The sequence below is a fragment of the Plodia interpunctella genome, chromosome Z (genome assembly GCF_027563975.2).
Source record: "Plodia interpunctella isolate USDA-ARS_2022_Savannah chromosome Z, ilPloInte3.2, whole genome shotgun sequence".
NCBI classification, from domain to species: Eukaryota; Metazoa; Arthropoda; class Insecta; order Lepidoptera; family Pyralidae; genus Plodia; species Plodia interpunctella.
Window position 1 is genome coordinate 9,272,988 of NC_071324.2, and position 22,975 is coordinate 9,295,962.

A 22,975-nucleotide genomic window follows, 5' to 3' on the forward strand; every position below is an offset into this window, starting at 1 on the left:
TTGAAAAATAAAACGCTTTTCTTAATAGAGGAAAATGTAATCTACATAATATAGCGTGGCATGGAGTGGGGCAAGCTCTCTCATTGGCGGGATGCGAGCGCCTAACGCCAATCGCGCGGGGGGGGTGGAGTCGCCATTCGCACTGAAATTCGGCGAGTCTATATATCCTTGCTCCTAATTTTCCACTTTGTGTGTATCCGAGTAAATAGGCTACGTTCCCGAGTACGTGCCTATTTAAGTAAAGTCTCAATCCACATGACTGTTCAATTAAACCGAGAAATTCCTTTATTAGATCTCAATGTCGTACCTAGATGCAGCCCGCAATGCAGTCTATGTTACTGAGTTTTGACTTTTAAAATTTGTACAGAATCGAAATAATTAACCATTTTACTTATTTATACCTATCATACAAATATTTATAAACAAATTTTATCGAAGTCCATCAGATCTAGTATTTAGGTAAATATAGAGTAACACAAGTCGTCTCAATAACCCTCTCTGTATGGCCTTGTCACGTTGCAGAGTTCATGAAAAATATTTTGTGTTAAGTAATTGTGAATCGACAGCCAATAAGCGCCTGGCCCTTGGACCAGCACATAATTATATCTGGTCATGCAGGCCTTCTTCTACATGAGTGTACGTTACGGGTAAGTAAAAATAAAATAATCAAGATTTAACATACCTCGGACGCTGCATGTAAATGATAATGACATACATCCTTACATCCAAACGGTTGCATTCATAGATAAATAAAATAATTTATTTCAGGCATAGTCCCACATTATTACTTAGGTAGGTACTCTAAGAGATTAAGTACCTAGTACGAACGCCCCTGGGCACCGACACTCAACGGCTTCGGAAGGAGCCGAGAATAAGCTCAGATGAGAATGAGGGATCCTTAGGAAGGATAAGTACTTAATAAGTTGAATTTTATATTATACACAGAATATATCAAATTACATTGAAATGTATTTATTTCTGTGATATCATTATATTTTATAGCTGAATATTCAACAGCCTTGCAGTCGCCGTGGGCGCACAGTACAGGTATATCAACAATCACACTAAGTACCCAAATTGTAGATGTGTTGAAAATGGGAAAGTTTAAAAAATAATAAGTTTCACTATTATAACGATCTAGTCTGTGTAGGTAAGAACCTATCTATATTCATTTACGAATAATTTTTCAACGAGTAAGTAGAACTTAAGACAGTAACCACAATTTTTCCAAGTCTTTCATTTATTGTATATGTAGATCATGAACTTGAGCCTATGCACCACACCCAGCTAGCTCGGAGGCTGAAACGGACAAGCCGAATACACGCCGTAGGCCGTACCTATGCGACGATGCTTCCATCCATCAAAGTCACGTTTGCTGGAATATACGTCCTTCGTCTACATGCTTCATCATTTATTGTAAATGTAGATCAAATAAAAAAGAAAAAAAAAAAATGATGTATGGTCAACAAATAGGTACGCAGTGGTAATTCCGCCGACCACTTGCACTACTAAAAACAGTTAAGCATATCACAAGTAGGTATTCATTGTCGTTCAAACAAAACGTGTGTACTTACTTGTGTGTGGGTACATACTTACATACATTGCAAGCTTAGATTATAGAATTATTTTAAACTAGATGCACCCAGCGGTGTTACCCGCGTAATTAATTTTAAAAAACTCCTTACGTTTTTATGCAGAGTAAAGTTTGTAAGTATTGACTATCCGACTTTTTGAGCAAATCCTAAGGGAATTTTCAAAATAAAAAGTACCTACCAAATTTCATAAAATATCGCCCAGCCGTTTGAGCGTGAAGAAGTAACAAACATATTCACAAACTTTCGGCTTTACAGTATTAGTGGGATGGGAAGTGGGATTCTATGATTGCAAGCTTGTAAAAATCTCAATACGAAGCCAGTGGATAAGTACATCAAAGTTTAATGGATAATTACACAGACACACGATTATAAAATATTGATGGAGTTCCTGTAGTTTTGCTAACCTTTACTTACAGAACATTAAAATTGTAATTACCACAGAAAATAATCATGACGGCGGACAATTAACATATTTTTGTTTTATAGCATGCAAGTTGAAAACTTTATAAGTCTATATTCAATACATAAATCTAAATTAACTGTACCTCCCCCACTCACACTCACTCACATACCACATGCTCGAATGTAATTCATCAAAAATCAATGAATTTATCTATCACCGCTTGACTGTAAGAGATCCCTCCCTAAATGGGACTTATCCTATGGTAGAGATCTCACAAAATAACATAATATTTATAGCAATAAACTCTTATTCCATGTAACTGACCTGAGTCTGCTTGGAAGATTTTACTTTATGCCTCATAAAGTCTAACATCCAAGCAAAACGAAGACCTTTACTAAGATGAAAAATTATATCAGGGATTTTTTTTTAATATTTTGAAGCTATAGTCATACAACGTCAAAGTACTATTTTTTGGATCAAAATAAATAGATAAAACTAAAAAAACCGGTACAACAATAATGAATTGTAGAAGATTTGGACAGTAATTAATTAACATTTTGTGTTTTACACACAAAATCCCGACTTACGTACATACCGTATGGTATTTACTATTTGTTGATATTAGCTTCTGACATCATGGTCCGTTCTGCATTGTTAAATACTATTGGTAAATCTTCCGAAGTTCCAACGAATGGCATTGCGTTACTACTGCTCTGCTTTAAATTTCCCGCTTATTTTTGCTTTATAATTATTATTTTCTTATTTCAAACGAAATAAACCAATAACTTAATATGTTTTAACATATGTACTTATTATTTCATGATATATATATGATATGATTCTTGATTATTTCAAATCAATATTCACAACAATAACAATCTATGTACATTAATAAAAATGATTCTTTTTACGTAAGTTAGGTATTTAAATTCGCAAACATGACACGTAATTTGTAACGTTGCCAGGACATTCCCAAATTCTCCCCGAAATTATTTCATTTGAAACAAAAGATAAATGAATTTATTATTCTTTAAACCACAGATTCAGAAGGGCCTATAAAACAGAGATTTTACTTTTTACCTGCTAAACAACTACAAAGTTATGTAGGGAGCGTGCTGCCCACATTAGCGTTGCTGCCACGCGCTGCACTATGATCAATTTCAGGGTTTTGGGAACGGAAGAGAAAAATATATTGGAAGTAGGAAGTATAGGCAAATATATATTACAGCCCAGGTATCGCCAAAGGCTCATATCAAAAGTAAAATAAATAAAAAGCATAAAACGTAAACATTTGTTTTGATTAGTAGCGTATCTTCAGTCCCAAATAGCCTAGATCAAAAAGTATATTCATACTGTAAGTTTGCTACAGCATTCAAAGTAGATTATCGAATGAGGACGAAACTAGCCTGTTTATCTGGAAAGTTCTGATACTCCACGCCAGATGACAATTGTAATAAGACAAAAAACTTAAGCTAACCTTAGTTAACCGCCCTTCAATTTTCTCATGGTCTAAAAGTGTACTCAAAGGCGACAAAGAGCTGCTAAATGTGAATCTAAAAATCAAATATGTGTAATCGTATATGAAGTTAACCCTATAGATGATTTTTTTGTGTTTATTTTTTTATTTGAATAGTTTTTGGGTGGAAATGGTTAATTGATTATGTTGAAGAAGTGGTGATCAAAAATAATACATATCCCAATTCCACAAAAACTGCAATGTGATCTCAATAGTGTTCAATAATTATAATAAAGGTGTTGTGTTTTACACTGGACTTGAATAATTTAGCATATTCGTCTTGTATTTTTACACTTTGTGTTCTGAATTATTGAATACAATAATCCACTAAAATCCTTCTTTTTTTCTTTTTAACACGCACCACGATTGCGAAGAAAATAAAAAAATATGAATATAAAAAAATATTGAAAATTGGCGCTTTTTGCCTCCATTGGCAATGTTTGTTAACCCTAATGGACCAGTAGTGCCATCTGCGCCGACCTTTGCGTAATATTGGGAATTGGTAAATCGAAGATATATTGTGGCAATAATATGGCAGTCTGTCTTGTCAGTGTTGTCATGATGTCAAAGTCAAAACAAAATCAAACTGAGAAACGGAACTGCGAAGGAAACTTGTGATTTGTGATACGAATAGGTTGGAAAAAGAGATGAAAGTTACGGACAAAGTTGGTTTCGAAATTGCATGGTCGTAAATAATGTGATAACGTTGATAATTTAATCAAATTAATAACCTAAATTTGAGATTTTTTATTCGTTTTGCTTAGTGCGATAAATAAATTTACATAGTGCAGTTCGCAACACAACAAGTGTGTAGAAAATATTTTTTAAGTTTCATTACAATTATAAATGTAATAATAACTTGTTTTAGAAAACTTGCTGCAGTCATTCAAGTGACATTATATGATACTGTTTTTACTTTTATTCCCATTATAAGTACCGACGTACTTAAAGACCGGTCAATCGAGGCTCACACACGTGCTGTGCTACTCTTCAATTAAAATCAATCAGGTTCATTCAAAGATTTAACCTCCGAAAATCTTTCCGTGCTCTCACAATTGCTTAATAATATTTAGTCATAGACATTCAAATTCTTCCATATTGTGTTATTGACACACAAGTCTCCTGAAAGCTTCAGACATAGCTTTTAAGGCTAACACTATCTACTAGCAAATAGTTTCATACATAGGTACTAATGAAATAAGTAGTTTAACCTATGTACAATTTTCTCTTTATAGGAAGCAAATTCTATCCAAAAAATCATCTACAATCAAATTAAGAAACCCATTTACAAAATTGTTAATAAAAGTTCCAAGGCTCTACAGATATAGCAGCTACATGATACCTATCTAATCTTTGTTTAAATAGTGTTCATGGCACTGTGTTAATTATTTGTTGACAATTTGGCTTATAAGGGCTTGAAAAGCTAATATTGTACTGTTACTGTACCTTTTTACCTATAATTTGTATATTTATTAGTATTATACACTTAGAGAAAACTCAAAGGATATAAAATGCCTTTAAAAGTCCCAAGAAATTTGGTCATAAATTTCATCCCACCATATATAATGGTACTTGTCACTATGGAGTACAATTTATGATTATGATGAGGTAGACATTTATGTGCCTATGTCAATGTGGATTTAAAGTATTTTGTGTTTAAAATATTATACCCCAAGATTATTATTATACACCATGATTTTTTAGTTGCAATAAAAGGTGTTTAATGATTTTAATTACTTTTCAGAATAATATATCAAGTATTTATTGGAGTATAAATACTGCCAAAGGAAATGAAAGTCAACAAGAAGCTACTGCCCATAAAAGGGCATTTTTTCCTGTTCAATGCAGGTAATTATATCACTTATTTTGAGATAATATAGAAAGAACCTACACTATTTGGATTAGCTAAGCTGACTTGAGAGAAGCAGCTTCTCAAATTCATGAAGAAAGGTATTCCCAATTCAAGTTGCAAAGACATGATGTCCGTGATGTCTCATGATGTCATATTCAAATAATTTTGGCAATGGCAAATCATTATCAAGTTACAATTGTAGCACATACTTGTAGCAAACATGTGATTGCTCATGGCTCTGCTCACACAATGTGTATTTTCATACAAACATTCACAATCAGAGCACTTTAGGGATTGATTTTAAAAACAAAGTAGCCGGCTACTAGGTTTTTTAAATGTTTAACTTCTTTAACAATATTTCTATTTCAATATTGGTCCTGTGGTTTAGCCATGAAGGTGTAACAGACAGACTTTCACATTTATAATATTAGTATGGAAGTAGGGTAATGAACTAATTGTTCCTCTTCAAGTTATCTAACATCATATTATTTTTATGTAGTTTAATTGTACACACAGTATAGGTACTTTAATTTTAATATACTTTGCTTTTTGTAATGGTCTGTTAGAATAAATAATGGCACAGTTCCATTTCTTCCCTTGAAGTAATAAATAATAATAATTGATAGGTCTAGTCTTCACCAAATTGAATATTAGAAAAAGTGCAAAGATTTACATATGGATTGCTCCATAGATATTACCTATTTTAAAGAAAATTAGTTTATTTAGAGTTGATTTAATATGCAATTTTTGACAGAACAGTAGGTCCACTTATATATAATACATATTACTGTTATGGTTGCAAGACTCACCATTACAATGGTTTTTACTGTTTCCATTTTATTTGATTTATTTAATGAGTATGTTCATAGTATGAATGATGTATCAGTATAATAATTTTGATTGTATTAATAAAGATGAGATTTATGAATCAGAGAGTTATTATCCTGTTAGTGTAATCAAATTATATGAAAACATTTTCCGGTCAAGATTTGGTTATCAGTTCAGTTATTTTATGGAATACCTAATTGATGTGAATTAATTTAATCTTTATTTAGAATGAAACTTATTGTAGTGTAAGACTATAAAAGACTAATTTTGCAATTAATTCAACTAATATATTTCGCTATCTGTGCCCCCTATCATTGCCTATATCCTTTCGAATTTGTGAAATTTTAAATCATGATTGCCGTTAAAGCTATTGATAAAAATAGTAATTAATACTTTTTCTAAAATATGATATTATAAATGTACACTTAACAAATATTCTATTCCTAATAGATCAATTTGTTATCTAGCTACTTAAGTCCCACTGATGAGCAAAAGCCTCTCCAACTTCTTCCGCTGTCCTCGGTGTTCGCTTGCCATTTCTTGTCGAATCTTTTTAAGTCGATGTATGCAAAATGCATACGTCGACTTTTATTTTACCCATCCTAAACTACGGTGCCTGTGTAGATCAATAATGAAGTATAATTCCAGATATTACATTATTTGTGTAGACATTTACGCCATGTTACAGATCAATTGAGATGTCCTATTATTTCATCAGATAAAAATAAAACTGGATAAACTAACGACGTAAATATTTAAGCATTGGATATCGCTTGAACTATTGTCCCTGCTACAGTCATGTATCTGATATCTACTATCATATCAAATTATTGCCGGAGAAGTGATAACAGCGCACATGGCCACTCTGATAGTTAGATGAATTTATATTGTATTTTTTAGCAGAAAAAACACTTACTATATTATGTATACCTTATTATTTATATATTTTTAACAAAAAATATTAATAAAAAATTAGGTTTGTTTATTAAAGTATATGTATTGTATACTAGCTGCAGAATTTCGGGACAAAAGTACCCTATGTCCTTCTCCGTACTTTAAACTACGTGTATGCAATTTCAAGAAGATTGCTTAAGCACGTAAAGTGCAAACTTACTTTCGCATTTATGATATTAGTTAAGATTTTTAAAAATACACACTTAAAATTCGATATTATTATAAATTTGACATTGCTTTGACTTAAAGATAACAAATATGATGTACTGTAATTTGTAAACGCATGTACTTTCTTTGATTCATAATAAATGACGAAGTATCAATTAAATACATTGAATTATTAATGTGCCCAACGGCAGGATATGTGTAACTTTTCATTAAAACATAATAATGTGTCAACGTTCAGAATATAAGTTAATTTGGCCACCAGACCACCAGCCCTGATGGCATCGTTTCTGTGACGGGAAAGCGATGGGTGGGTGAGACTTGCACAAGACTAGGTAGTGGCGCGAAAAAGGGGAGGCCTATACCCAGCTGTCGGTTGATTTAGGCTGCAAATGATGAAAAATCAATTTGAAGAGGTCCGATAAACGACTGTGCAATGTGGAGACGCAAAAGGAAAGCGGACCCTGGTTTCCGACGACACACGGCTGAGGAAAAAACCGGAAAATCTCTCAGATGAGAGAGATGAAAAATCCATTTGAATTTAACTTAAATCTGTGATTGTCTTTCCAGGCACAGCACCATTGGTACCTTATCTATCAACATATGCCCGGCAGTTAGGATTCACATCAGCAACTGTTGGCCTTATTTACACTGTACTGCCAATTTTTGGACTGATCGCAAAACCCTTGTTTGGTGTTATTGCTGACAGGTATGTTCATTGTTCAACTGGATCGCTCAAGTCTTTCTTGGAAACAATTTCTACTAAGCTTCCCCCTTCTACTTGAAAAATATAGTGGTTGTGATCGATCGAAGCTAAACCGAACAATCTTATGTTTTTTTAAATAACAACATAATAACAAATAATTAAAGAAAGATTCTCCGTTGTCTCCCCTCCACTTTTTACTGTTGTATTTCATAACTAGATGAACCAAAATTATTAATATTATAGCTTGTTTGCAGTTGTTTGAATAACTGACATGTCACTCAATTGTTTTTAAAAATCAACCTCTTGAAAACAGTTTGTTAAAATATCATTTCATGCTAACATCTCCGTGCTAACATTAATTACAAAGGGTTATTGACCATTAATGCTAATTCCAATACATCTTCCAAATTTTGTTATCAAGTTTTTAAATGGACCAAAAAAGTGTTTGTAAATAATAATTATTTTTGGATAACACGGATAATTTATTAGAAACTAATTTGATAAATCCCTAAATGGGATAAGTCCGCCGTTGGACACGTGTCTTTCTTGGATTATTTATAATTAATTTGAGGATGAAATAATAAACTATTTTTTAAATTAAAGTTATTACAAACAAAGTAAAATTTCAGGTTCAGAATACAGAAGCTCATTTTTATACTATTCCAAATAGTGACAATAGTTAGTTTCTCCGCAATATACTTCATTCCTGGGAGTTCGCCAAGCGCGCTCGTGGAGTTGGACTGCGGCGATGGTGTCACGGTGCTGAGGAGTTGCATGCAGGACGGAGTGATGGACCACTGCAAGGCGACCTCTCTCGCGAACTTGGATTCAAACATGACTGCATCCTGTGATGTGAGTCAGTTTTATTTATTTGTTACAATTTTTATACCGACTTCGCCGACTGTGAATTTGTCATGGGTAAGTTATTTTTCCGAGATTGATACCTGTAAGTACCTTTTATCCTACGTAATTCAAACTACATGAATGCAAATTTTCTAGAAGATTGGTTGAGCAAATAAAGCGTGAATTAAGAGGTGACAAACAAACAAACTTACTTTATGACCTACCTACAGCACTATCAGTTGTTACTAGACAAAAATATAACACATAACTACACTAGTAAAAATAATTAAACCTATGATAAAAAAATATTTAAATACGTATAAATAATGACCCATACGTATAGTCATCTAAATTATGAGAATGTAGATTCTGAGGATTACCAAAAATCATCAAACATGTTTTTCCGTTGTGAAATTATAAATTCCATTGTAATTAATAATGATTGACCTTCACAGATGGACTGCGACATGTCTTCGGCCAACATGTGGCAGACAGTGTGCGAACATTGGCACATACCTGAATATTGCTACGAGTACACAAATGGGGAAAGTTTACGGTATTCTGTGGTACTCGCTAACGCTACTGAGAAAGATGGCTGTGTGCATATAGTCGCCTCCAATGTTGCTTTAGACGGTAAGACATATTAAAAGTTTTGTTTGATTTTTTTTTATATATATATAACCAATATTATTTTTAATTTTGTTATATATATATAACCAATATATATATATATATATATATATATATATATATATATATATATATATATATATATATATATATATATATATATATATATATATATATATATATATTTTATTCCTTCATCAGCACTTGATCACAATCATAATATGTTTCAGTATATCTTTTGACCATGTACTTTATTGTGTACTTACATTGTTATACATTGTTATATTACTGATAAAAAATTATACATAAATTTATATTTAAAAAATGGTAAGCCCTTCTGGCATAATATGGACCAACACTGTTTGAATGAGTTTCTTTCGGCATTTCTTCTCAGCAGTCTAAGGCCTAATTTCTGAATAAATAATTTGATTTTGATATTAATTGCTATACCTTTATTTCTTACTAACTTTCATAATCGACCTAACTTTGCATTTCAATATTGCGTAAAGCTATCAACATCAAACAACATGTATAACAGATCACTCACGTTGTAGTTGTCAACTTCTTTCAACAGGATTCTTTTGTGGACAATTAATGAGATAAATAGCGAAAATATTAATTTTTATAATGACTTAGTTTTACAAGTATATTCAATAAAAACTTTCTTGTGTGTTTATGAAAGGTGTTCAGATGGAATCTTCGAAGCTGAAATTTTGTACGTTGTTGTGTTTGGATGACAAAGCTTAATTATGATACATATGACCTGATGGTGCACCCAGGATCAGCACCCGACTTGGGAACCAAGAGGTTTACTACACGAACATGATTTTTCTGTCACGTTCTGAATACAAAAACACATGTCATAAAAATCTTGTTTAAAAAAAATATTTTTGTAAAATCTTTCCTATTTGAATAGGTTATGAATTCATACCTCGCTGCAGAAAAAGCCATGCAGTTCTCAACGATTCTTGCAGTCTGAGTTGTGAACAGCTACCCACTTTTACGGAAGACGTCGTTGCCAAAATGACATGTGTGGATGAAGTGCTTAACTACCAAGTGTGCAATGTGTCCGGGACTGATTGGAAGACGATACAAAACTATCAGTGTCAGGTAAATAAATACATAAATCACCCTAGGTGCTGAAGGCATTGGTGACCACTTACCATGAGGTAGGCCGTAAACCTGTTTGCTTGCTTCACTGCATAGTATGATACGAAGTCGATTCCCGCTGTCTGTCTGTCTGTCCTTTAGATCTTTAACGATCTTTGATGCTTAGATTTCGATGATTGTTTTTTAATAGATTGAGTTCAAATGGAAAGTTTATGTGAATAATTTATTATGGTTTTACCCGAGCGAAGCCGAGACCAGCCGCTAACAGTATAGTAGTATAAAAAAACACAAATTTTCAGGCAGTATGTGACCTCGGTAATTCCGCACCGTGGCGGCTAATGGAGATATGTGAATCGTGGGGCGCTGACGTCACAAAATCGTGCGCAGCTAGGACCGTGTCAGGCAAAGCATTACCTACCAATTTGTCATTCGTCGGCACAGTGGCGTTGTCGACAACCTTGACGGAAGGTAGCTGTATGTTCACGCAGCTCAAACATATTACGATGCCTGATGGTAAGCGTTATCCTTAAATAATTATAAAACAACTGCCGAGCCTATCTGTTCGCGGTAAACTCAAAAACTACTACACGGATTTTGATGCGGTATTCACGAATAAATAGCGTGATTCCTGAGGATGGTTTAGATGTATAATTTATTATATTTTTATTCGAGCGAAGCCGGGACGGGTCGCTAGTTGTGTATAACTTTTTATTTACTAAAATTACAAAAAAAATTTTTACCCTTAGCTCACGTCTGGGTAAAGGTGTGCCTACGCCTTCCAAAGCTAAAGAAGTCTGGAAGGATTATGTTATATTACTTTAGGAATATAGAAGAAATTAATTAGAACCAGGTCATTTTATAAAATATTATTTTCCATCTTGACCTGACCAGGAAGTCCAATATAGCAGTCTGGCATGATGACCATTAGGCCATATAGACGGCGGCAGTCTTACTAGTCCGAATCTTGTCCAAGTAATAAGGAAACAATTTTTTTTCAGGCTCCATTCACTACCCAAATTGTGTATCGAAGCCCCAGTACCAAAAGGAAATAGAACTTTTCCACCCAATTTGCAAAATTATCTGTGATAACTCAGTGGTAAGTATCGTTGCATTTATATTGAAATAATTATAAGTCGCCTATGCTCTATGTATTTTTATTATAAATTTTGTTTTAATACATACAGGCTTAACTAGCGATTGTTAAAGGAAAATGGGAAACATACAAACTTACTTTCGCATTTATAATATTAGTTGGGATTTTTCAATGAGAATATTTTGTGAATGTGAATAAAACTGTGATTAACCGCGTGGTGGGTCATAACCCACTACGTTTTTTATCTTCTTCATATCTGTGTCATTGCTTAGCGTAGATGTAACGCAATAGAAAACCGGCCAAACTTTTGATATGAATCTCACAATTTGAATAGAATCATTAGTGAAATAAACATCAATAACCAAAGAATTTCAAAAATTATAACAAAAAGTAATGCACAATATTTTGGGCGATATTAAATCTTACTAATCGTACATTGGCAGGAAATGAACTTTCTGTCTGAAAATCCGCAAGATTTTATTAATTGTGTATCTTATTATAACATATTTTTTACCGATTCCTTGTCCAGTTCTCTATTACTTTTTTAACAATGATTATAAAGATGCGTTGCCAAGAATTGGTATTTTCCTAATCATACACTAAGGCTGACAATCACAGCACAGGTTTCGTCATCTGAAACATATGATTTTGTATTATATAATAGGTACTAGATACCCGGGGCTTAGCTCCCGTGCCTATATAGCGTAATATATAGCCTATAGCAATCTTAGAGAATGTACCTTTCTAATGGTGAAAGAATTTTTGAAATGGGTTCGGTAGTTTCGGAGATTTCACTCCTCAATCATACAAACTCACAGACGCACAAACGCTTATTTCTTTATAATAATAGTATAGATTAAGTAATCTATTAGCATCCTTATCGTACCTCTCACGTCGATATAGTATGAGTTTGATTAAAAACTAGGATCTTTAGATCACATACCTTTATACCGCGCACATATCTTTTTATTTCCCATACGTTTCGGACCTTGTTACAAAGGTCCGTGTGCGAGTTTAATATCTGTTCTTTAGTATATAATTATGCAACGCGAAAGTTTAAAAGTAGTCACATAAACTCGTTCACCAGTCATGATGATAATCGTGATTAATCCATATCGTGTATTTTCAGCTGAACGAGCTACTAGAAGCGGGATCTGAAAGCTCAAACGGCGAATCGCAGTACACCACAGAATTTTGGTTGTTCTTCGCTATGATGATCATTAGTTGGATCGGACAAGCGGTCGTTGTCACCTTCGCGGACGCTATATGTTTCAACGTCCTCGGTATGTGGGGTTTGGCTTCTGCTTCCGCCCTAGAATAAGGCTCTAATATCCTCCTTCAAATGTCGTACGAAGCAACTAAGGGACCTTGGTACCCTTGATAGGCAACAACAGCATTCCCAAGGAACAGCCGAATCTACAACATTTTGAGGTTTATTTTTTACACTGAGCACGAGCTTTGCGGCGTCACAGTCCTTAATGCTACCGGGAACACGCGAGTATGAGAGTCGAGAATCCTTGGTAATCGCATAGTTAGCATACATACATATATTAACGGTATAAACAGAACTAATAGTTGCTAAACTTGAAGGCCACATATATGGCTATAATGAATATGATATTTTTAGGTGACAGAGTGGATCAATACGGCAAGCAGCGACTTTGGGGTTCCGTTGGGTGGGGAATATTCTCATTGACTACTGGCGCTCTTATAGACCTCATGAGCGACGGCGCTTACAAGAACTACGCTATCGCTTTCATACTCATGTTCGTTTTTATGTGCGGTGACGTCATCGTGTCGTGCTTCGTTAAGGTAACCCACAAACATCTAATTATTTTTATTAGTATTTTCCTTTATTAAACTGTGTCCCATTACTGGGCCTTTCCTTGCCTTTCCTTGCCGTTATAACGAAAAATAATTGATATTTATTGGTATTTAGCCCTACAAGCCCCACCTACATGTTACATTGTAACAAAAGGTAGCATAAAAGTATGTCCGTATCCAATATTACCTAATCTATGACCAAAATCGCTGCGTCCATTTTATCTCGGCAGCGGAACATAGCACAGTCTGTGTATAAAGTGTAGGAAACGCATCTTTACCATTGCAATACCAAATAAAATGGTCATGATTGGCTTACAAACGTCCAGTGTTACCAGTCAAAAGGAAACAGCAGCCTAGTTTATTTTCAACTCTTTACAGACAGACTGTACATTACTACAGTTGATATTTATATAGATTTTGTTTTCAGAATGAGTCCACAAAAATATCAATGAACATCCTCGCCGACGTAGGCACCTTGTTGTCTTCATTACCTACATTCGTGTTCATACTGTGGACTATTGGCGTGGGTTTGTGCACAGGATTGTTGTGGCAATTCTTGTTTTGGCATCTAGAAGATATTGCGGGTTTGACCTGCGACGGGGCGGACTATATAAAGACACTTCAAGGACTAGTCAGCGCTATACAGACCTTCCTTGGCGAGATTCCCTTCATGTTTGTCTCAGGTTCGTTGAATTTACACTTATTTATTTAGGTACGTCAGCTACGTCCGAATTCAGATGTCGAAAGCCCCAAATATAAAGTGTAAGTACTAAGGTTAATGACACATTCACAAATTGGATACTTTTATAAAATAAAGTTTTTAAAGTGAAAACTTCTTTAGCGGCGTGGTGCTCTTTTGGGTAAAAAGTGTTAAACTCGCGTCAAGACACGTGACCCAGATTGAAAAATTCGTAAAATGTCAAAAATGCACAACGTTAATATTCAAGTTTTCGCTTCTGCCGGCACTCCCGGAGTGCAACCCAGTTATTTTTAGTATAAAAATCTATGTGAATGTGATATTAACCTTAGTAAGACTAGGACGATATCCACAAAGCCAAAACAAAGAGGAGACACTTTATTATCATTTCTCTAATAAAAGTGTGTGACGATACCCGGGGCTGAGGCAGACGACTGTTAAAGCAGTTTCTTTGCGCTCCGCCCTTACAAACGGGAAACGAAATAAGCTCCACCCCTTTATATTTCTTCTGAGGCCTTCTATATTGTGTCTGTAGTGAAATCTGTTGACAAATATTTCCATTTTAGGCTACATCTTAAAAAAAGTAGGACATACCAACATGATGAGCCTGGTGCTGTTCGCCTTCGGAGTTCGGTTCATTCTCTACTCATTTTTGACCAACGCCTGGCTTGTTCTACCCATTGAGATGTTCCAAGGCATCACTTTTGGCATGTTCTATCCCACTATGACGTCATACGCCAATATAGTAGCTCCTCCTGGTGCCGAGACAACAGTTCAGGCAAGTATCTTTATGTACTACTAAATTTACATCTCGTCAGTTACATTTTTATTCCAAGTATTTTATACTAAGTTGCCTAAACAACAGATACCAACACAAAAAGATAATTTGCTGGTATCTGTTATACCAGCTATTATCTTTTTTTGTACTACAAAAATTACGTCCGTTCCATCTAGTTATATTATAGATATATTAATATACTATACTATATACGATTCCTATAGTTACAGTCTTTAGAAGATGTAATGCCGATCTGATCATGATCTCCACATTGTGATGTAACTAATTATTGTTATAGCCGTACTTTTATCACATTTTAGAGTCCCGTTACGTACGTACGTAAAAAAGAAAAACGGAATCCTTGCTCATTTAGTTGTCCGTCTGTCAAACCCTTGTTCAGGAACGCGTAAACGCATTCAGCTTTCTATGCCAAAGGATTTCGCGTCTTTGGAAATGTAGTAAAAACTTCATGTCATATTTTGTGTAATTCCTGGATCTAATCTTCCCGTGTACATTTTACGTGATTATTAAAAGTAGGAAAGTAATACAACACTCTAACAAAATCCTTTATGTAGTGTAGCGTATGTCAAATTAGTTTATATTTTTGCAATTAAAGTAAATAGATAAAAATGCGTCGGTTGCACTAGTGTGCGGCCAGGTAAAGCCTTAATAAAACCTACCTTCAAAAATGTTGTACATTTTGCGTATCGTTCTCCGTGTTATTTTCATATTTAATTTTTGTTACAGGGTTTAGTTGGAGCGATTTTCGAAGGCGTTGGTGTTTCGCTGGGTAGTTTTATTGGCGGTCATATGTACAGAGTACTCGATGGCTGGTCGACCTTCCGCTGGTTCGGAGTCGGCGCTTTAGTCCTGGGGTTGATCCACGCGGCAGCCCAATGGTTGCTCAAAGACAAAATACAACAAATCGCCATTACGCAAGGTAAAAATAATTAAAAATCTGCTAATGTCTATAATGTAACATTTTATGACTACGATTATTATTTTCAGGCTGAGACTAATTCCGTATTTTTTCTAATCTGTTGAGAAAAGTATGAATTAAGGCTTAGATTACTATCTTCTATTTCTTTTTACAGTCTGGATAAAACTTTAATGGCATATTATTGCAATGTTCATGTAGAGATAACGAAAATTGTGTACTAACGTATGTTCAACGGTGGGCATAAAAATAATAATGACGTATGTTATCAAATATTATATATCAAATATATGACGTATGTTATTAATATTTCATAAGAAACAAAACAAATCATAGTAATAAATTTGAGAAGTATTTTCCCAGTAAATTAAAACAATTTCAGCCTAAAATTAAAAGGTTTATTAACGATAGATATTGGATCATGAAAATAATTATAATTAAATTTCATGATATGTACGATTTATTCTACTAAACGTTGGTATTTTTAATATGTATCTTAGTTATTCGACGTATATGTATACAAGTATGTCAATATGTATACTTATTAACACCGACATAGATAAGTATACAGTATATTTTGGAATTGGAATCAGATTCTGTACAGTTATTATTCGGTTGCTATGTCGAGTTCTCATTTGTTTTCCTCGTCTTTAACGCCAGCTTTGGCTATTAATTGTTTATTTAATTTACTTATCAATATCGATAGATTATAAGTGAATAAAAAGATTACAAATTGTATTTTTCTAAAATTGGGCTGTGATTTTGTTATTTACATTTTTTTACAAAGGTTTTGTTGTTGAATTTGTATAGTTTCGGCTTTTTATGGTCCCTGGAATTTAAATATAGGATAGGTTGCATCACAAATGGTGTAACCCTGTAAATATCGAAATATAAAAAATAATTTAGCTTAAAGACTACTCGAAATGATACAATGACAAGTTTGTGAGACAAACGGATTCATTTCACTTTTTGACTGTTATTTCATTTGTTAACCCATAAGTGTAAGTAAAAAAAAGATGAATCAGTTAGGTTAAATGTTTTGATTTACGCTATCATTATTAGGAAAGATGTTGCCAAATTACATGACCAAAATGGTTATAAAATAGTTCTTAATATGGTTATTGCCACATGATATGCAACGTTTACAAAGCATACGTAAATATATTTTTTCCATTGTCAAAAATATTCTTTCATATTCAATTTCTTATGCTGAAAATTAGGCCAATATCTCCCTATCTTCGCATGTTGGTTTCGTTCGGGGCAGCAAAGTACGTAGCTCCCGAGTTTTATCGAAAACAACCTTACATTTTGAAGATTCAGTTTTGATTTTACAACCGGCCGCTTGCTTGACGTCAACCCTTCTTGGGAAGAATTTATCCAATGTACGAATTTATGGTATACCTCAATTAAATTATAACTTATTCGGATTTTAATAAGATACGTAAAAGTAGTAAGAATAATATTTAAAAACTTAATATTTAAGATTGTTTATATAATGCCCATTATTGATAATGGATTATTCAAAAACTACATTACACTTTCATAACGCATTTATTTTACTAATATTTTATTGTGTACTTAATACTTTGATAATGTTTTCAGCATATTATTCCATATATATTATGTCATTGATATTGTGTACCTAAAAATAAAACCGATTTTAAAAATATATAAGTAACCTTTCAAAACTGGAGTTTGATTTATTATTATTATTTATTTATTACGAAGTTTGATTTTTTATTGAAGTTATTTTAATTTAGCCCGCTTCGTTACTAGGTATAGCAGTTTGAGTAATGATGGCGTCTTACTTTTATTTCGCAGTCAATCGCCAACATTATTATGAATGTTGTTACTTTATGATGTTATCGAAGGAATAACACATATAGAGCATACATAGCTGGACTATATCGAAGCTGACATAATTAGGCATTTGTTACATTCCAAAAATAAACCATAAAAATCTGATCTCTGCTCTGATTTATTACTATTATTATTTAGCCAAATTAATAACACAATATGTAATGATAAATTTCTTTATTTGACAAAAAAAATAACGCCACATTTTCATAAAAAAAATCCACGTAGAAAATCCCTCATCTGTGTTTCTCCTTATGCCTGTGCGCCGATTTCCGTCTATCAAGTAACATTATTTAATTTGCTAGAATTTCAAAAAAATCATATGTTGGCACCTTCAGGTGCCTAATCAGTTATAAGCCAATAATCTTGCAAAGTATAGGTACTGTACATATTTAAAGAGGAAAAGTGAAGAAAACATTTATATGTTCTAAAAAAATGCAAAAGATAAGCCAAGATCATTATTCTTTTATATAAATATTACTAAGATAGTCTGCGAATGTTCCTTGCCTTTGACTAGATCTCGGGAAAAGAAAGCAGTTTTAAATAGTAAGTAGCAGTTTTCAACTGAAAATAATATCGCATTCATATGAATACCCGGTACCATATGGTTACCCGGTAATTCGCAATTTTTAATTACATCAGCAGTTCTGGATCCACAGATCCTATCTAATTGACAATACAGTTACCATTCTCTAAAAGACAAATATCAGTTTTCCAATTGAATTTTCCGCATTGATATAGATACATTTATTATATATTTATATCAATGATATATTTCTGCAATGAGAATAGTGAATATATTTTTCCAAAAAGTGCAATAAGGAAAATACAAGTACTTATTAGGTACAACAAATATACCACTGCTAGCTATAACACGAGTAAATTATGTTAGGTATTTTTTTAACCTTCAAAAATACTTCACACGCTTGCCCGTCCAAAATATGTTTCTGTTATAATCGTGTTCTGAGCTAACGAAACTTTATATAATTTCTCATTATCAGATAGCGTTCCACCATCATAAAATCTTTCATGGCGACACGACATTAAAGCATGTTCATAATTATACACTTCATAACTATAACTACCTTACTTAACGAATGAATGTAGGTATGTATGTTCGTTCGTTTATTAAAAAGTGTATGATACCTCCAGTTTTGAAACACCTTATTTTAATGTACCAAAACTGCAACATTTCTTTTTTTTAAGTTAGGTACTTTTCCTCAAGTTATAATCTTATTTATAAAAAAATTACGTATCAAAATCCATTATATCCCTAATAAATAATGTTTTGTGAGAGTATTTGTCCTTTTTTCACGTCAAACGAGATTGAGCTTTTAGTGTGAGGATGTGAGATTAAAGAGCTGGAGTGGACAGAGACATACTACTTTGTCTCGCGGGCGGAGTCGCCGGCAACAGCTATTGTATTTATACCTAATCGTCACGTCATCACGTGTTAGAAAGCTGATTGCTTGCATGCAACTTTTCATGCAACAGACTTCTCCCGTGCACGCAACATGAGACTATATGCGTCTTCTTTGGTTGTATTTAAGTAGATGACGTTACATACAAAACCAAGCTAAATTTACTTGCATACATAACGTGAAACGTAACGTGAACAGCAATGAATTAGTTTAATTGTCATAATTATTCGATAATTTATTTCAATTATTAATTTAACCTTTCTTAATAAAAATTCTAATGAACTAATCGAGTGTGAACGAGTCGTTATACTTATCTCTTATTAAGAACAGCAGTAAATAGATTATCTTTAATTATGGTAATAAAATCATAATCTTGCTTGTGTCGATAAAACAAGCCTATACTTACATATACACTTATGATCTTCAATATTAATTTGAGGTAACTCGTTAACAAAAACTACTATACTATTATTATAACTACCTAATACATTTATAGGTATACTAATACTACTAATTTATTTATATATTTCACTTGGAAAACAAACCATTAACGTGAAATAAAATGAAATATGAAGTACCTAGATAGGTATCTAGGTCTTATTATTAAAATTGCATATCGAGTGCTTTACATATTCGTGTTCTCACCAATTACTATTATAAATATCTAATAATACGCACAAAAAAGCAATAAACATTGAAGAGAAACTGTTATTCTCTAATCACATTTAGTTGTCGTTCAAAGGCTTCGTGCCTCAAAGATAATTTCATCGTAATACCTTTTCAATTTACAGATTTTTTACGATTAGTAAGGATAGTTCCTTTGAGATTCAACTCCCGAGGTTTCATATACTCTATTATTATAATAGCTTGAACCTAACTATATATTAATTACACATTTTTTTCAGGTTACGCTTCTGTGATGAAATATGAAAAACCGCAAGATGCCGTCCACATGCTTGATGACTAGAAGAGATATATTTTACCAGAAAATTTAAGTCCCCTCAATAATCAAATAAACTAAAGAATCTCTAAAACTACCTTCAATCGATAGTATATAATATAAAAAAACGTAATACACTGGCTACAAACATAGATGAGTGAACTTAGATTTAATATGTGATATGTAGTACTTTGAGTGCATTTTGCTTAAATCGCCATAACAACAATTATTCTTAAATTATTATTAAGAACAGATAAATACATACAATTATTGTATGGAATGATATATAAAATTATTATATACAGCTGACTGACAGACAATGCAACGCCGAAACTACTGGACCTATGAAGTTGGAATTCGGCTATACAGACCAAAAATGATTTCCAAACATCCCACGGGAACGAGAATTTTTACGCGCATACAAAGTCGCGAACAAAACTTAATTAGTCGCTTATTTCCCTTGCACAATGTCTACCGCTGGCAGGCTATTGCTAATATAGTATACGTTAATTAGTAAATTAAGTAAAACTGAATCGTAGGTTGGCTTCAATCGCATATGAAATTACTAGTGATATAAAATACCTGTGATCCCTTGCTCCAATGCATTAATATTAACATGCCATATTTTATGATAGCATTATGACACACAATTTGGGACCAAGCATTGACCTGAGTGCCTTAGAAAATTAGATGACAAGTACCAGTAAAATATTGAATAGATTCACAAGATTCTGACAGCGATATAGAACATCTTTCGCTAATAAACTGTTTTTTGTATTCCACTCAGTGGCGTAGGAAGGGTCTGGGGAGGTCACACACAGGTGTCCCCTTCTTTAGGGCAACAATAGCAATCACCGAAATTTTACAGCGCTAACGTAGCAAAATCATCAATTACCCATTGAAATTGTAGTTATGTAGATCGTCTTTAGGATGGATTTTCAACTCAGATTTTCTTGGTGTATGGTCACTTATTGTATGTCTACAAAAGTTCCTGCAATTAGTGTGATAATTAGTTTAGATAATTTTAATATTGTATTAATTTTATACACATATATGACACTTGAATAATATCGTCATTCTTTATTAGTAAATTTAATATTAATATGTTTTCATATTCACTTCAAGTATGACTTTTTACTTGAAATATGGAAAAAGTTTAACTAAATGTCAAAATTAAATAATTCATATGGTCAAATAATATATATGATAATTTAAATGACTTTTTATGACAGTGCTATCGTTTCGATGTCACTAGTTCAGAGTCAATAATCAATCCTACGAGACCTAAAAATAAGATTATATCTAATTAATAAAATTGATCAAATAAAGTGACACTAATTTATCATTTATTTATTTATTTACAAAATATTTATTTTTTATGGTGTGGAATACCGTATTGTATTTGATACAATTAAATTAATTATATATTTTATTTGTTTCAAAGTACGTAATATAATTTTATTAGGGACTAAGAAAGCAGTACTTATCTCAGCTCAGGTACCTACCTCTACCTATGTACTTACAAAATAAAACAATATAATAGGCCAATTAGATAAGAAATCCGATCGACTATATATTAAGAGGTATAAATAAAATCATAACACTTTTATAAAGTTTTAATAAATTAAAATACAAGTGCTCATGGAAATTTGAAAAATCTATGAATCGATGTTACAAACATCGGCTTTATTATTATAGTACAATAAAGGTGCTAAGACTCTGGATAACAATCATTTTTCATGAATTGGCTCTTATAAATTAAAATAAAATGGATCGGTATTGCTAGAGAAAGCTGAATCTATCAAAATCATCAGTTTTTTTTTATTAGTATAGATTTCATTTTATGACCACTATTGAACGTGTAATTCAAACATTTTCTTTTTACTTTTTTAAATGCTGAATTAAATATTTTGATTTTGTTAAATTATGAGGCGCTAAATTTACAAAGTCTCTCTAGAATGTTAACCCCACATCACTTATCACAACTCAGGAGTATAAGTCATTTTGGGAAAGAAAAGATCATTCGCCTACCCTTATTTTGGGCAATATCTTGAGTAGATTCGTGTAATTTGAAATTATAGGCTGATAGGCCTATAATTACTACTCATACTATATATAAGTACTCATTATAATTTAATGTTATTAACACTAACTTAAAGTCGTGATAACATTTTACAATTAAATAAGTAAGTATAAGGTTATTCAGTAATAATAAATTAGTGCCTAAGTTTTCCTGACACTAGTATTATTTTTACCAATGTATTCCTACATAGTTTTAGTAACTAGATGTATTTACGTATACGAATATAATAAACGTAGACTAAGTGTAATATTTTGTTGTTATCATTTCCTCATAACAGACTATTGATACCTATACTCATACATCGAGATATAACTAAAGGCGTTATAGCTATCAAATTTCAGCTCTGTCTATGTGAAGTAAATACTAGTTTTATATTGATGATCAGTGAGTGAATCAGTGTCGCATCGATAAAGTTTGCTTTCGAATACTTAACTTATCTTCTGAAATATATGAGTTTACAAGTGATATTTTAAAGTTTCGGTGTATGCTTATAGCTTTTTTATACTAGAAGACGAATACCGAACACGACTAAGGTGTATGCTTCGCGCTTGAGTTGGTGGGCACTGCTGAACATAAAAAAAATTGTCAGCAATATTGAAAGTCTTCTTATAAGTGGTGTCAGATTTTATTCAAGTTCTATCCAATCCAACATAACTTTTACGACTACCTACCGCCATCTAGTGGCAAGACGTGTGTCAGATATGGACGGTAGGTAAGGTTGCTTTGCTCTTCTGACTCTCAAA

The 22,975-nt window shown here is 32.8% G+C and overlaps 1 protein-coding gene across 5 annotated transcripts; it reads left to right on the forward strand.

The window, feature by feature from the left end:
* Nucleotides 1–4,076: 4,076 nt before the first annotated feature.
* Sugb (Sugar baby) lies at nucleotides 4,077–22,481 on the forward strand. 5 transcript variants are annotated; one of them, XM_053767925.1, is made up of 15 exons: nucleotides 4,077–4,179; nucleotides 4,383–4,522; nucleotides 5,259–5,362; nucleotides 7,884–8,022; nucleotides 8,649–8,871; nucleotides 9,318–9,495; nucleotides 10,409–10,602; nucleotides 10,902–11,115; nucleotides 11,601–11,698; nucleotides 12,825–12,978; nucleotides 13,323–13,507; nucleotides 13,947–14,202; nucleotides 14,783–14,994; nucleotides 15,742–15,934; nucleotides 20,115–22,481. In XM_053767925.1, the coding sequence occupies exons 3-15, from the start codon at nucleotides 5,305–5,307 to the stop codon at nucleotides 20,174–20,176; spliced, it is 2,166 nt and encodes a 721-aa protein (XP_053623900.1). In that variant the 5' UTR covers nucleotides 4,077–4,179; nucleotides 4,383–4,522; nucleotides 5,259–5,304; the 3' UTR covers nucleotides 20,177–22,481. The 5 variants fall into 5 exon arrangements, with proteins under 5 accessions (XP_053623900.1, XP_053623899.1, XP_053623901.1 ...); XM_053767924.2 differs by lacking the exon at nucleotides 4,383–4,522 and having other exon boundaries at nucleotides 4,092–4,320; XM_053767926.2 differs by lacking the exon at nucleotides 4,383–4,522 and having other exon boundaries at nucleotides 4,101–4,199.
* Nucleotides 22,482–22,975: the final 494 nt, after the last annotated feature.